Below are 16360 nucleotides of genomic sequence, written 5' to 3'. Positions count from 1 at the left end.
AAGTACATATAAAAAGGTCAGAGACACACCAGGTTGTTTGACTGTTCATGTCTTTATGTAACAAAACATTACAAAGTTAGCATTGTTGCATAAATCATGGCCATGTAGTGCAGGGCTTTATGGCCAGATATTAACACAAAACAGGAAGTAAATAAATCAGATAGATTACAATGCTTCAATTTTCAACTTCCCTTTTGACTTCCATTCAGAAATTTAATTGATCTCACAATTATTTGCTTTTCTCGGTCGAACACACAACTTAAACACATAAAAAACACATCAAAGTGCCTTTGAAAATAAAACATCTATTATTGCCATAAAAACAATAAAAAACCATGTTCATTTATAGAAAAACTGAACATGCACAGAGAAGGCCCTGAATTGTTTTCCTGCTAATTATTAATAAACTACCTACTAATATGTTGTTATATTCTGATTTCCCAATCTGTGTGTATCTCCAGGTCCAAACCAGTTAGCGTCAACAGAGCTTGCTTTGGTTCAAACTGAAACGAAACCGTGTTCTTCCCTGCAGCTGGATTGAGAAAGGAACTGGATTAATACAGAATGGAAAAAGTAATACAGTCCAAAATATTGCAACATGCTTTACTGTAGGCTTTCTTCCATGTCAGAATGAATTAATATTTCCAAATGAGTACTATAAAACAGTATAATCAATGTGATTGCTACCTTAAAAACAAATAGACTGTACAGTGTCCCAAAAGTCGTACGGTAAATACAAATTAACACTTTTTAGCAAATTTTTCTTCCAAAAATATTTTCATACTTAGTTTAGATTATATATATTTTTCCAGATCGCCTTTAAGAAATTAATTTGACAAAAATAAAAAATAATAATAAAAAATAAAAAGTATTAAAAGTATTTTCATGGTTGGATTGGGAAACTGTTGCAAGGTTGCGATGGACTTTGACAGGAAACATGGCAACAACACACACAACACTGCTGCCAAACATTAACAAATTCAGAAAGACTGGAAGTGTTGCGAACCAACCTAGAAGTGAACTTTCACCAGCATCCACTGATGAAGACACAACCAACATGGTGCTGGTATACATAGTCCCCTATATATGGAGACTTGTGGGACACCCCGAACTTATAATAAGCACAGTGATATAAATATATCTCACGTGATTTTAGAGTAGGTTTCCTTTTCACACTCTTCTGACCCAGAATCACCACTGACTCCAGTTTGCCACCAGAGATGAAGAGCGCTTCTTCATCTGCACAGCTGCATATTACATATATACCACAGGTACATAAGAACTGCTGTAATCAACACTAATCACTTTAGTGGCCTGAACAGTGAATATATGTTATACACACGCACATGCACATGCGCACACACACACAATACCTGCTAATCAGTCTACCAGTCTGCAGAGAGAATTTACGCAAGCAGAACTGCTTTTTGTCCCTATAGCTGAACGAGTGTCCATCATCCTCATACAGCAGACCTTCCGCATTGCCCTGTAATGAAGATACTCATCAATACTGAAGGAAAGCATAAATTATAATCTTAACTAAAATTTTAAACATTTATACAGTAGAATGAATGTCTCCACAGCCTTAGGACAAAATAAAATGAAGAAACTTTCTTTATAAGAAGACATTAGTGTGTTAGGTTGTACAAAATTTTAGAATCACAAATACGAACAAAACAACAAAAATGGTCGATAGTGCATATTAAGATTAATGGTACAAAATATCAAAACAATATCAGTAACAAGTTGGTATCTCCCTTTCTGAATGTGACAAAAAAAAAATTGCTTGGTCAATCTTTGCCCATTACTCTTGACAGCGGTCATGTGATGGGGAGAGCTGGTGGGTGGGAACTGGCAGATGAGCAAATTAGGGAGAAAATAAATAAATAAATACATACATACATAAATAAATTTCAAACTATGTTTCCACTTTTTCACAGACTGTAAAGAGGTGCAAATATTTACATTTACACTGTTGAATTCTCGATTCTGATTGGCTGACAGACATTCTGAGCCAGTGATATGCAGTCATTAGAGAGAGAGAGAGAGAGCAAGAATGACCCGTCGTCAATTATTCCTTATTTATGGCATTTGGCAGATGGCCTTATCCAGAGTGACTTACATTTATATCATTTATACTACTGAGCAGTTGAGAGTTACGGGCCTTGCTAAGCCCTTTCGAACAGTAGTCCAACGTCTTAACCACTGAGCTACCACTGCCCCTTTAAACCTATATCAAGATATTGCTAAGAAGGATGATCACCTCCAAGTCTGGAGCAACAGTAAGAGTGAAGGGATGCTGCTGGAGATCAGCAGTGCAGGAACCACAGCCTGTTCTCCTGGTCACAACTGTTCCTCCACGCTGCAGCACAGGTACCTGGAAAATAGTCACAGGAAACACAAATCATATAGGCCAGGTTGGGTTTCCTGAACAAGGTGTTTACTGTACCCTGAGTGCGGTTTGGCTAGTGTGTGTACTGTAATGGAGCGTTGACTCACCGTCTCCAGAGTCACAGGAAGTGTCAGAGTCTTTCCTCCTCTGTGCACCTCACCGTTGCTGACATCATACCACAGCTACCACACAAAACCACACACATCGCTACTTAGGTGCAATACGTATATACATTGCACCGATAATGACGTTGAGAAGCATGCAGAGCATTAGACCGACCTCATCTGACCCTGGCAGTAAAATCTTGACTGCTGTGACTCCTGGGTCAGTCACAGGACAGGCCAGGAGTGCACTGCCTGAAATCATACACAGCAACATTGCCTACACATTATACATTGTAATTTGTTCTGTACAATAATGATTTATATAGGGATATAGGGTACTTTTATTTGTAAATGTGGATTAGTCATACTTACCAATCATGTACTGGTTTTCCACAGTGAAGGTTTCTGTCTCCTTCGGGAACTCCACCCACAGAGGTCTGAGACAAACAAAAAAAGATCTTCACTGGTTTTTGAAAACTAACCTACAGTGAAAAGCCCAGTCCATCACCAAATCAGCCCACAGCCACACTAGCACCAAGATGGTACCAGGAAGGTTTCTACTGTGTTAATTACTCTTGTGTAGGATATCTAACACCTAATAAAGTCTGTTTTTTTATTAGTCCCATTTGTCAAAAAAGTTTTAAAGGATTTTATGTAGAATATTCTGATTTAGTAACTGCACTTAGCCTTCTGCTGTTAGACACACAATTACTTTTATGTTTGCGTTCATTTACATATATGTAGTAATTAATTCATCAATGCAGGATGTATTCCCAGCAGTTCCAGATCTACTGTGACCCTGATTAGGATAAAGCAGTTAGACAAGATGAATGGCAATAAAGTAAAAAAAAAAGTTGAAAATTGTGTACCTCATTGGGGGCAATGCTGAGGTATGGGCTAGGTGAAAGAGAGTGTACCAGTAAGGCAGGAGGCAGTATCTCTGTTGGATTGCTGATCGCACTGCTGAAGTGACTGTGCTCCCAAACAGCCAGGGCTCCCGCCGCTTGGTCCGTCTATCTGAGTGGCCTCTATAGAAAGGCTGCAGCGCCCCCGCCTGGTACCAGCGCACCAGCAACTCTGGGTCTGGATTCTGCACAAAGCCTCCTACATCAGCTACAAACACACAGATTACAGACAAAAATTATGATACATTTTTAAATCTTGACAATGTATAATATCAAATATCAGTTTGTGCCTTTCTTGGCAGCCACTAAAGGAGGTAAACAGACCCCCACAAAACTGCATTCCAGTGACACTCAATGACAACAGCATAGGGATTGAGATCTTCAAATACTCCCAGGTAGCAACATTGTCCCCTGTCCATACAGCACCTGTGGGGAAAAACAAACAAACTAGAAACACAACATTGCTGTATTTTTCCATTGTACACTTAGAAATCTTAATTGAGCCAAATGGAAAGAAAGAGAAATTGTTGCTTTAAGTTTATTCTCCACTGACTTCAGAGTTAATTGGAATGGTCACAGGGATAACTGCAAAGTGAAAAATGACTGTAACATCATTACAGTGTATCATCAGTATTGGCCATTAATTAATCATTACCATTCTTATTTTACTAATTAATCCTTAACAAATCATTGAAGACATCTGTAAAGTTGGCTCCTAATACGATCAGAAAACTAATTAAAGTATTTTTGCCATAAACTATTTTTCTTTTGGTATGTTTTTGGGGAAATAATTAACATTTTGGTACAGGTTGAAAAATAAAGGCCAGTAGTGCGTTTCACCCTCTTTTGAAATTTGTTGGGATTTTTAATGCAGTGTTTTCCAGTAGAGTTACACAATGTATGGCATGATATGCATAACCAATCAGCAACAGAGTGCTGCTACACCCATCCAGAGTCAATCTTGCTGTCACTGTAAAACCATACATTTGTATCATTTACTACTGGACCGGTGTCCAACAGAAAAAAAACAACACAGTTTTAGTTTCTCATGCAAACAGTTCTGATACATTGTGCAGTAGAAAAAGACCCACAGATTTTGGCTTACCCATTCTCTGAGACCCAGCAAAGAAGGAGCGTGACAGAACAAATGGTCTCTCCAAGCCACCAGAGCGAGTTATCAAACCCTCAACAGTTGCCATGTGCTGTGGAGAGAATATTGCTGTGATTACCTGTGCTGCCTAAAGATTTACCAGTTAAAAATAAGGATGGATTCTATGGCTGCTGTAACCTGGAAAAAGCCATACAGGTTGTGTAATTCCCTGTGTTCCCAGCCTGAGCAATGAACCACGTCTTTAGGCATTGTCTGCTCTGGTCCATTAAAGACAGAGGGCTCGTTCATGTCATTCCACACAAACAAGGACCCTGTAGACCCCTATTCCACAAACACATTAGACAAAGTCCAGAAAAAGGATAGTACATGTAAATAATATGCATGAGATTAGTCAGAGCTTTAAAACAGATGAGAGAGAGGTTTCAACTCTTCTGTACATCCTTACTTTATACTTGTCAAGTGAAAACTGTCTGGCATACCACGACCTTGTCCTTGAGCTACTGAAGTCCAAGTAGCAGGAATCGCCTAAAGATACAGCACAGTGACAAACCTGTAACTTTCAAAACACCAGTCTGATCATTAAAAGACTATCAAGGTGCTGGAATTGTAGAAATTATCATTACAGTTTGACATGACAACAAAATAAAACAACCTGTCTTGCAACAGAAATTGGGAAATGCTGAGATATAATAAAAAACATTATTATACCTGGCCAGCATGTTCCATGATAAACACCACCATTGCTGTCTTTCACAAAATGGCCACCATCTCTGGCTTCACAAAAAAAAGGCCAATCAGGGTCAGCCTTGATATGGGGATCATTGATAACCACCATCTAAAACACATAAAGAAAACTATTGAGACACTGGATATGTGCATTAAAAACCAGTATTTTTAAAGAAAGATAGGAAGATAACCATACAGGTAACTGATGAGTTTTGCATGCCCACCTTCCTTTTCTTTCTCTGCAAATGGAGCTGCATGTCCACTGGGTGAGAAAACAGTTTGGAATCCCAGGTGAAGTAGCGTTTCCCTTCAGTGTGGTCTATGTCCAGCCAGATTACATCATAAGGGATGGTATGGCAGTCGAAGCCAGCATCCACAGCTTTCACGTCCTCTTCATCCTTATAGCTCCAGCGACACTGGTGATATCCCAGGGAAAACAAAGGTGGCAAGGCTTGGTATCCTGTCAACAGTGGAGGAAAGACATTCACATGAATAGCCCTACTACTTAGGAACGGTGTTTGAGATTGTCACCCACCAGAGAATTATATGGTACTTCCATTTGAGTTTTCAGTGAAAACTGCACTGCCTACTACTGTTGTATACGCTCAACGTGTAAGTGGCAAGCTATCCAATCCGCACCATTCACATTCTATTAGCACTGCCAACGTGCTTCAGATTTATATAAAAATAAACAAACACATACATACAGTTTGATGCCCACATTTACAACACTGTTAACAGTCAAAGCTGGGCCAGCTGGCAATATAACAGTTCAATTTAACATGAGGCAAAACAGGGAACAAACTGCATGTTCGTGTTTATCCTGGTTACCCATGTCAGTATACTGAACATTATTATAGTGCAGATATTTTGTACTTTGTAGATCTGCAGAATTTTTTTTTACTTTGTATCTGTACTCCACAGACAGACTACACAGCCACAGACTACACAGTCACAACATTGTTGTACATGATGATTTTAACCCACACATGCAAGTACAAAATATAGCAGGATGAAAGTAGAGGTTCATTCATGTTGCATGGATCATGAAATTGAATCATTGGTTAAAATGGAAGCTTATCTGTTCTGTCAGATAGAAAACATGTATACACTTTTGCGTAACTTGGCCTTGAGACCACAGTTTATTTGAGAAACTGTGATCAGCCGGAGCTTTAGTGTAGTGAATTGTTAGTGCATATTTGCTAATATTTGACAAAGGCAGTACACCTGTGAGTTGTGCATACTGAGAAAACACTTGGGTCGGTGAAGGTCCAAGCAGTATGAAACAATCAATTTGTCCACTCTCTGACACCCAGCCCACATCGATTTGAGGATTTTCCCTGCTCTTCTTCACTGGTGGGCCATCCTCTCCCTGCTGAAAAACACACCATATACAGTACAGTGTAGTTGGTATCATCATTCAGCAACCTCCAAATTTCTCGCTTCATTATAAGTGACAACATTTTGACCTCTGTTGATTGAGTCATATTCTTTTGTGCTCCAGTTATGATGTCATCATCACTAGATCATCAGTTACTGAAATAAGTTAAGATTGTTAAGATGGCTGGACAAATGCATAGTGGTTTCCAATAGGACCTAATGCATATTGCATTTTGGCCTAGCTTATTATTACAAAAAAAGAAAGAAAAGAAAAAAAAAGAGGTGCCCTACAAAATACAAAGAAATGATTGTCTGGCTTTCAGTAGCCCTTGGGACCAGGGTATAAACAGGCTTGGGGAGTAACAGAATACATGTAACAGCATTACGTAATCAGGATACAAAAAAATTGGTAACTGTAATCCATTACAGTTATGTCAAAAAACTAAGTAAACAGATTACAGGTACATTTTGTAAAAAATAGGAATACTATCAGGATTACATTTTTTGTTCCATTTATAACCAAAGAAATGAACCTTTTGACATAACACAATATAGACATCTGCTTGATTATAGTTCTGGTTCTCTCTTGACAGTTGTGGCTCACGTGAGCAACTTTCGGGTGCATGTGCAAATAAATTTTGAGCAAAGTTAATTTGGTAGAGATTAACACAATTTTTTCTCTGAAATGTGCTGAAATGCTTTTGTTAGGGTGACCATATGTCCTCTTTTTCCTTAAAAAGCGTCCGGCCGGGATTTCTAAATTTGAGAAAATGCCCGGGATTTGGCTTTAGTTTCATTATGATGTGCTTATGGTCTAATACTGCATCCCGTGTGCGCATAATTGCATTGCTTTAACCCCTCTCTGTAATTCCCGCCTTCTCACACACCAATTGGTTGATTATAAAAGGCTTGCAGGAACTATTGGCCAAATTCCTGCCTCTCAACCATTAGCCTACTCTCAATGAACACGTGAAGGTGAAGCACAGTTGTGTACGGCGTCAAACAGTTGCTTGACAATAGCAGCAAATGCCAGCTGTCAAGAGTCGAAACAATGCCCGTGGCCATATAAGGTCATTTTTAATTTCATGTTATCACATTTCTTCATATTACATAGCCATTCAAATGTGTAAATGAAGGCAGAAGGTACACTTGTGGCATCTGATATTTTATTTTATTCCATGGACATTCAAACATGGATGTAATCTTCTGTGATGTAACATTACCCGCATCAGGGACAGTGACCTTTATTTGTTTATTTATTTTATTAAAACAAATGCAAACCTTGAACATGTTTTTTATGCTCTAAAATAAGCTCTAAAGAAAAGTATTTCAGATCATATTGCTTTTCTCTTGACTTTATTTAAATATGTGACCTTGAAGTAATCCAAAAATAATCAGATTATATTACTTTCATATTGTGACACTTGGATTACGTTACTGATTACATTCTTTTGTGAAGTAATTTGTAACTGTAATGGAATACATTTTTAAAGTAACCCTCCCCACCCTGGGTATTAATAGATGGACTGATACCTCCTGATAGCTTGAGCCATACTGCAGATCTACCAGAGTTTCAGAGGTGTTGAGCCAGAACACCCCCAGCGTCCTGTCTGGCTTGTGAGCTATCAGAAGAGGAACAGAACCATAAAGCCCCAGTCTGCTGTTGATCTCATAGGCAAACACATCCAGGTTGTACAATCGATACGGTTCACTGCCACTGTAAAACAAATGATCAAGTTGGTGAAGCTGTTTTAATATGGTTTAGGAAGCTATTAATACAGAGAAATTTGTATTATCAGTTTAATCAATTTTAAATATTTGAATGCACACCCCTTTTAATTAACTTATGCAGGACTAACACATTAAATCCTGACTCTACCTGGTGTCCTTCAACTGGAGAGAATCTGCATGCTCAGGAATACCATAAGCGTGGCTGAAACCATGGAGCCGAAGGTCAATACCCACTGAACTGTGACCTATATGAAAAAGAATGACAATAATATATGGCTTGACTTTATAATGTCTCAAACTGAAATTTGAATCTAAAGCAACACTACGCAAACACACCTTTTGCATTGATGTCTTGAAACTGTGTGAAAGTCTCCTTCCACAGCCCTAAAGGATTTTCTTCACCCTGTGAAATGAGAGAATTAGAGTTTGACCACATGACCAATACAGTCTTACAGTTATTATTAACAATAATAATGTAGCACTTTATGTGTGTGTATATATATTATGTGTATTTCTTGCCTGATATGAACTGGAGGATGGCCTGTAAAAAATGCAAAGAGGATTTAGTGTAGATAATAGAAATTTGCATTTCCAGCTAGGATGGCTTTTTACAGTGAGAACACAGGCAACATGTTTATCCAGTTACCTGGCTGGATTACACAGTGTCTCAAAGCAGAGTCTGCCTTTAGGATTAAATGTGACAATCGCCTCGCCCTCATAGAGAATCTCTAAGTGGAAGGGGAAAGCAAAGACCTGGACATGGTACTGCCCTGAACCCCAGGTCAGAGAAACACAGTCAGCTCTCTTCCACTCAATCCTCAACCTGTGACACATAAAATTCATGATGGGAAGGATTTCAGACTTACGGGTTAGAATATAACAGGCCCTTTTTTTTTCTTAAAAAAAGCCCCACACAAACTGTTCTGCATTTAATGCATATCAAAATAAAGAACTGTCGTGTTAAGTTCAAGACTTACTGCTCATATTCGGGTTCTCCAATCAAGACATCTGCAGCTTTATAGCGAGGTCGGACAGGCTGCAGTTCATCAATCTTAAACCTCAGAGATCCATTAGGAATTTCATGGATTAGAAGAAGCAAATGTTCCTGTTCAATGTAGACAGTGACTCTTCAGTGTTATTATTTTGTTTTGCATTATTTTGAAACAAATGAAGTTTGATTAATTGATTTATATGAATGTACTTCTCTGTAAATTAAAATGGAGTCTGTATTGTGTTTGAACGCCTGCATGCTATGCAATGCATAGACGAACACTGAAGATCTGAGGTGTTTACCTGAGAGTAGGACTCACACAGCTCCACAGCAGCTGCTCTCTCTTGCAGGACTAAAGTGTCCAGTAAGGCACAGTACTGAGACTCAGCTCTGGCTTTCTGTCTCCTGTGTTGGTTATTCAACCCATTAATCAAACAAGTAAACAAATGCATCAGTAGCTATGTTCCCGAAATCCTTCTTGATTGTTTAGAAAACTTACTTGTAAAACAAGATGTCTTCGGCTCTTTTAAATTTTCCTTTACCCACGACGCTGAAAAGTAACAAAGTCCATACATCATACATGTATATTACTATGAGGCGAGTGACTAAGTCACGTGACAATGAGCGAAGACAGTTGAACGGACCAGGAAGACCACAACAATACTGACAAAGAATTTAATACTGTAAATAAACTCATCATAATGTTTTTTGCACTAAAGAGAGTTTGACAGGTCTAGCATTACCTCTGTAGCTCATCTGTAGAAGCATTCTTGTTTACGCCAATCTCCGCCATGCTGATAGCGTTTGTGCTTTCCTGTCAGTGAACTGACAGCGCCTGTGTGGACCTGCCACGCCCCTTTCTGATTTGAGCGACTCGGATTGGTCAGATCCTGGTCAATTTTGAATGGAAAAATACAGAGTTTAGAGAAGACGTGCTTATGTGTTTTTGTCGGTTTTTTCAGTTGTTGTTGTTGTTTTTTTCGTTATGAGTTATTTCAGCTTATTTAGGAGATTTCCAGTTTTAATCCTGTGCAAATCTTTTTTCGTTCTTGTACGGATAAGTCAATTGTCTGAGTACAGCAAACACAGAACTGTTCCCTAACCATAGCTTTTGGTTCCCCTTTGGTTATTTTTGGGAACACTCCGTTTAGTTTAACAAAAGCAGTGGTGTTCCTGAAACTTTCTGGGAACGTTAAAGCACAACATTTTCATATGGTTGTAGGACAACTGACAAGGAACTTTCCCCAAAGATGGATTTAGGGTTTTTTTTCTCTAACTTTGTGTGTGTGTGTTTGTTTTCTAAGTTCTCCGAATGTGTGACTAATGTGACTAAAAGAAATAAAAATAGGGGCACAATGAAATGCAAACGTTATATTTTTGTAAACTAAAAATCCCTTTTTGGACTGGGGAACCAAAACCAAATGTTGCCGGAATGTTCAGGGAACCAATATTTGTTAGCTGGGAAAACAAATGTTTGAGTGTCGTCAGAATTTTTATCATCACTTTTTTGTTATATCTTATGCCACACTGGCTCTGCCACTTTTTCATCCCATTTTTTATTTTGTAGTGCAAAAGGGTGCTGAGAAGCACTGTACATATGAAGCTAATGACAAATCTCACATCAATGCTGAGTCAACAGTGGGTTTTTTTACTGCTTGTGATGTTGGCACAAAACCACAAATTCTAAATCCATCCATCCATTTTCCATATATCTTATCGTACAAACGAGGACCTGGAGCCTACCCCAGAGAATTCGGAACACTAGGAGGGGGACACCCTGGTTGGGGTGCCAATTCATTGTGCATGGCACAATCACACACACATTCACACACTACGGACAATTTGGAAATGCCAATCAGCCTACAGTGTATGTCTTGGCTGCGGGAGAAAACCTGAAGCACGGGAAGAACATGCAAACTTTGTGCATACGGCCAGAGTTGGGATTCAAACTCCTAACCCCAGAGGTGTGAGGCAAACATGCAGCATGGGTGCACATAAACAAAGATACAAAATATTATACATTTATTTGCAAAAACAAGGCAATATTTACAGGCTCAAGCTATTTTACATGATGATCAAACACAGTCTTTCCGTATACTGTGGCAGAGAAAAATCTTCAGCAAAGCTGGTGAGGGATCCAAGGTAACGCCCGGTTCCAGTACACGCACTGGGGTACTAGTTAAACACGGAGAGCCCACAAGAGAATATCCAAAAGGAATGGCATGCATGGAGCATTTAAACAAAATGATTTGTTTAGAATAAACAAATTTACTGACATACGCCCTTCCTTTTGTGCCACAAAAATTTTTCATACCCCTTTAAAGCTGCACTGTGCAGTTGTAGCAAAGTTAGCAGGAACTAGTGAGTTCTAAAGACTTGAATACATGTCCAGTCTTTGATGAAGTTCATCTGTGATGAGATTTCTCTCTTTTAGGTCATCCAAGGCACTCTTTAGTGTTGTCTTGCATCTCCTTTCTCTGTCCTTGGCATTGCGGAGTTGACGCTGGAGGCGCTCCATGTTTGCCAGGGCCTGCGCCAGTCTGTCTTTCACCCTGTTCGGTGAAGGATCCAGTGCATATGAGTGCTCCTGATCAGGAAAAAAAGTCAGGCTCCATGCATGTTCATTCCAGTCATTTGTTTGTGTACAATTTTTTGGGGACTGTTTTCAAGAAATACTCACATCACAAACCAGAGCTTCTGGTTTATTTCTGTTGGCATTGCTGTCTGCTTTCACCACCACTACTTCATAAGGAGCAGCAGCCTTTTGTGATGTTGCAGTCTTTCTTGGTTTAATGGGTTTCTAAAATAACATTTTGTTAGGAAATGCAGCAATTATGTAAGTTGTCACTGTATCACACAATTTTTGAAATGTTAAAAACAAACAAACAATATCATCAAACATAATACACTGTCTTTACAATTGTAAACATACTTTCTGAAGGTGTGCCGGGAAATTAAAAATCGATGGGATAGCTCCTTCACGAAGGCGAACAATCTGCCCAGTTCTGTCAATGGCATCCTCTGTGAAATGCTGACTGCACAGAACTGAATGAGGGGTGGCTGAAAACCCCTCTTTTCTCAGAGCAGTCTCCCAAATTTTTCTCAGTTTAGTATCAGTGGGAAACCTTGAAATACATTTACACACAAACATAACTTGTCATTAGTACTCGAGAAACACCGACTGTAGACTGAAGACATTTGGGTTTGAGATCGAAAGATACAGTGCCCTCCGCTAATATCAATGGCAATATACTTCAAATATATTTTCCTCATATGAATTCATAGGGGTGCCAATAATTGTTGCACACCTATATTTAACAAAGATGTTTTGGGGGATAAACCTGTGTTGTGTTTGCAATTGTTTAATATCCATGCGAGCAGAGTATTTTTGTGAATTTCTTGAACAAAAGATCAAAAGTTTAAACAATAAAGACAATTTTTCAAAGCCTTCTTTGCTCATATTTACCAATGGTGCCAATATTAGTGGAGGGCACTGTGTATATGTGAAAAAAGTTTAGAATTTCAGCTTTTATTTCTTGGTATTTATATGTAGATGTGTTAAATGACATACAAAATTTTGTATCAGACCACCCAATTTGCAGGTGAGCAAAAATACTAGAGCACGTGACTGACGTGTTTCTTGTTACCCAGTGTCCTGTTAGACTGACTGTTTAAACATCTACTCTTTGTTTTAGGCTTCTGTTTTACATGTAAAGACTGCATTTATGGTTAAAAAGAATAAGCCAACATGAAGATCAGAGAGCTGACTATGGGAGAAAAACCAACCATTTTGAAGCTGAGAAAAGAGGAAAAAAACAATCCGAGGCACTGACAGAGGCATTTGGAATCTCCTGAAAAAGAAAGAAATCACTGGTGTACTGAGCAACAGACACAGAATGGGTCAGCCAAGGAAAACAACAACAACTGATGACAGAAACATTGTGAGAGCTGTGAATAAAAACCCAAAAACTACAGTCAGTGACTTCACCAACAACCTTCACAGGGCAGGGGTGAAGGCATCACAACCCACCATTCAAAGAAGGCTTTGAGAGCAGAAATATAGAGGCCATACTACAAGATGCAAACCACTCATCAGCAGTAAGAATCAGAAAGCCAGATTGTAATTCACAAAGAAATACAGAGATGAGCCACAAAAGTTCTGGAACCAAGAATAACCTCTACCAAAGTGATGTAAAGGCCAAAGTGTGGAGAAAAAAAGGATCTGTTCATGATCCAAAACATATAAGCTCATCTGTGAAACATGGTGGAGGAAGTATCTTGGCCTGGGCTTGCATGGCTGCTTCTGGAACAGGCTCACTAATCTTTATTAATGATGTAACTCATGATGGTAGCCGCAGAATGAATTCAGAAGTTTACAGGAACATTTTGTTTGTCAGTTTACAGAGAAATGCAACCAAATTAATCAGAAACCAGCTTTATGGTGATGTCATTGAGTTGCAGGTTTGATGCAGTTATTGCAAGCAAAAGACTAATCGGTTTCTATACTTTTGCTCACCTAAAAATTGGGTGGTCTGATACAAAAGGCTAAAAAAAAAAAAAAAGCTGAAATAATTTTTTTAAAATAAAAACAAATTACTTATTCATTTTTCTCTTAAACCCAAATATTCTCGGTGTACAGCACAAACAAAAAACAAATCAGCCTTGCGATTCTTGAGATGGAGTATCTCATAATTAAATGTTGTTTTTAAATGTTGGAGAATTATTATAATTATTTTAAAAAAACGTTTAAATTTAGTTGTAATAAAAGTTTAATTTGAGGAGTTACAATGGCTAAAAGCTCATGGAATCACAGAAAATAAAGCCTATAAACAAAATATAGGAAATTATAGAAAGCTTATAAACAGAAAGTGGTATTACCACACCAATAAAATAAAACTACATTTAACTGGCAGTTTTGTAAACCTGTTCTTGTGAGAAATTCACATGAATTGGAACAAATGAGAGCGAAGTGTTTATATCGTTTAATCTCGTATAAAGTCGTATTAAGTGTACGGTATGTTAACTCCGCCCCTTCTTATTTTCGTACGACTTGAGTCGTGTGAACTGTTATGGATTTGAAAGTGTGAGACCATAATGAGGTTTTCTTCACCTCAAGAGTTATAACCACAACTACAGAGATATTTGGAGAGTTTGTCCAACCATGAGTGGGTGGAGTCTCAAAGGGAAGTGTATAGGAACAATATATCCGGCTGGCCTTTGGGGTTTCACTCCAAAACTGTTATTCTTCAGCATTTTGTATGTTACAGGTTTCCTTCAGACAGAACATGCAGGCTGTGTTACTGATGCTCAGCTCGTGCAGCAGTGAGACACTCTGCAAATCGAGCTCAAATCTCATATCCACAACGCTGGACTGGCCTAAACACAAACACAGCTACCAGATTTAATGTTAGTCTACAAAAACTGATCTTACTTAACCTTTAACCTCCAACCGATCACTACAAAAAGTTAGGAAGTAAGTCAAGATAAGGATAACGCGATCGCATTTATTAGGTAAACAACAAACTGTAAACAATTGTCGTTAGCTAGCTAACCTAATTTACAGACTAGCTGGCTAGCCCCTGCCTCGGTGTAAAAACACGCGTATGAGCAGAAAGTTCACCTGTGGAAAGTGACCCCTTGTTTTCTTAGATTTGCGTTTCGACGATTCTTACAACCGTACGCTGCACATTGTACCGGCATTTTCCAAGAATATTTAATGTAACTTAAAGTAAATGAAATGGACCTATCTAAGATGGAGGCGCTGTTGACGTGTCTTTTTTTAGCTATATGAGCCCACATAACCAACAGGAAGTAAAAGGAAGTGGTGGAGCGCGACTGTGTCAAATTAAAAGTTCTCAGCTCTCGGCTATATACGTACTATATATATTGTCACAGTCTCAGTGTTTAAGTCCAGGCTGAAAACATATTTGTTTACTAAAGTTTACCATGAATAGATTTTCTTTTACGCAAAGTACACAGTCTTATCCATTACGGGATAGTAAACATACCTAACAATCTCCCTCTCTTTACCTCCCTCTCTCCTTATGTCGAGTTGCACATGATATTATGGAGATGCCAGTGATCCTGACCCTTTCTGATCTCCAGACCTGCCTGATCTATCCTGATGCCCTACCTCTGGATGGAGCTCTCATCAACCCGAGGATACATTCTGCCACTGAGGACAACACCAAGCGGTGCAGCCTGGAGATTGCTGAGGATGGTGCTGCTTGAAGTACCATGGAAATGGTTTTGGACCTCAATTCCACAGGACATTCTCGCTGTGGGTGTTGGGACTACGGTTGCTGTTATGGCCTTAGCACTGCAATTACCACATACAATTTTGCACTCAAGTCTCCTTTATTGAACAGTGGACTAGTTCAACAAAACAGAATTCATGTAAAAACCATAATGAACTTTTTTTTTTATTTTCACACTATCCGTTGTTATTCAGATAAGGATGGGTTCCCTTCTGAGTCTGGTTCCTCTTAAGGTTTCTTCCTCATATTGTCTTAGGGAGTTTTTCCTTGCCACTGTCGCCACCGGCTTGCTGATTAGGGTAAATTCACAAACTTAAAATCTGTATCTTGTATTTACATGTTTCTGTAAAGCAGTTTTGAGACAATATCCACTGTTAAAAGCACTATACAAATTAAATTGAATTGAACATATATATATATATATATATATATATATATATATATATATATATATAATCCCAGAAACACAAATCAAGGATACACTCTGGATGAGCACCAGTCCATCACAAGGCATCACTAGCTCACACACTTAGGAGCAATTTAGAGAAGGTTATCCATCTACCAAGCTTATGTTTTGGGGAACATGGGTGCAGCTCCAGGGTCCTCATTTTGAAATACGGCGTTACTGTGCATGTTCTTTCCATGTATGAATGGGTTTCCTTTGGGTTCCCTGGTTTTCTCTCACCTCATATGTAATTAACATATTACACCCCCATTTTTGACAATAATTTAAGGACAACATACTTAATGTTATGGGTGACAT

General features: G+C 38.6%; 2 protein-coding genes across 3 annotated transcripts; both read right to left on the bottom strand.

Annotated features, from left to right (window-relative positions):
- Positions 1–44: 44 nt before the first annotated feature.
- ganc (glucosidase, alpha; neutral C) lies at positions 45–10191 on the bottom strand. Of its 2 annotated transcripts, XM_053633546.1 has the most exons (24): positions 10084–10191; positions 9840–9890; positions 9643–9745; positions 9327–9454; positions 8996–9172; positions 8869–8890; positions 8686–8752; positions 8498–8594; positions 8152–8335; positions 6466–6613; positions 5463–5698; positions 5221–5347; positions 4958–5037; positions 4690–4833; positions 4507–4603; positions 3726–3827; positions 3366–3609; positions 2869–2933; positions 2672–2748; positions 2500–2574; positions 2264–2377; positions 1374–1486; positions 1147–1247; positions 48–532 (listed from the first exon to the last, which is right to left on the bottom strand). In XM_053633546.1, the coding sequence occupies exons 1-24, from the start codon at positions 10131–10133 to the stop codon at positions 426–428; spliced, it is 2709 nt and encodes a 902-aa protein (XP_053489521.1). In that variant the 5' UTR covers positions 10134–10191; the 3' UTR covers positions 48–425. The 2 variants fall into 2 exon arrangements, with proteins under 2 accessions (XP_053489520.1, XP_053489521.1); XM_053633545.1 differs by having other exon boundaries at positions 45–1247.
- A 383-nt stretch (positions 10192–10574) lies between these two features.
- Positions 10575–15259, bottom strand: LOC128613203 (THAP domain-containing protein 6-like). The gene is made up of 4 exons (XM_053633844.1): positions 14961–15259; positions 12273–12465; positions 12021–12140; positions 10575–11927 (listed from the first exon to the last, which is right to left on the bottom strand). Exons 1-4 carry the CDS (start codon positions 15137–15139, stop codon positions 11709–11711), a joined length of 711 nt encoding a protein of 236 aa, XP_053489819.1. The 5' UTR covers positions 15140–15259; the 3' UTR covers positions 10575–11708.
- Between the last annotated feature and the right edge of the window lie 1101 nt (positions 15260–16360).

The sequence above is a fragment of the Ictalurus furcatus genome, chromosome 9 (assembly GCF_023375685.1).
Source record: "Ictalurus furcatus strain D&B chromosome 9, Billie_1.0, whole genome shotgun sequence".
Taxonomy (NCBI): domain Eukaryota; kingdom Metazoa; phylum Chordata; class Actinopteri; order Siluriformes; family Ictaluridae; genus Ictalurus; species Ictalurus furcatus.
Note: the sequence above shows the minus strand (reverse complement) of the source record. Positions and strands in the feature narration are given on the sequence as shown.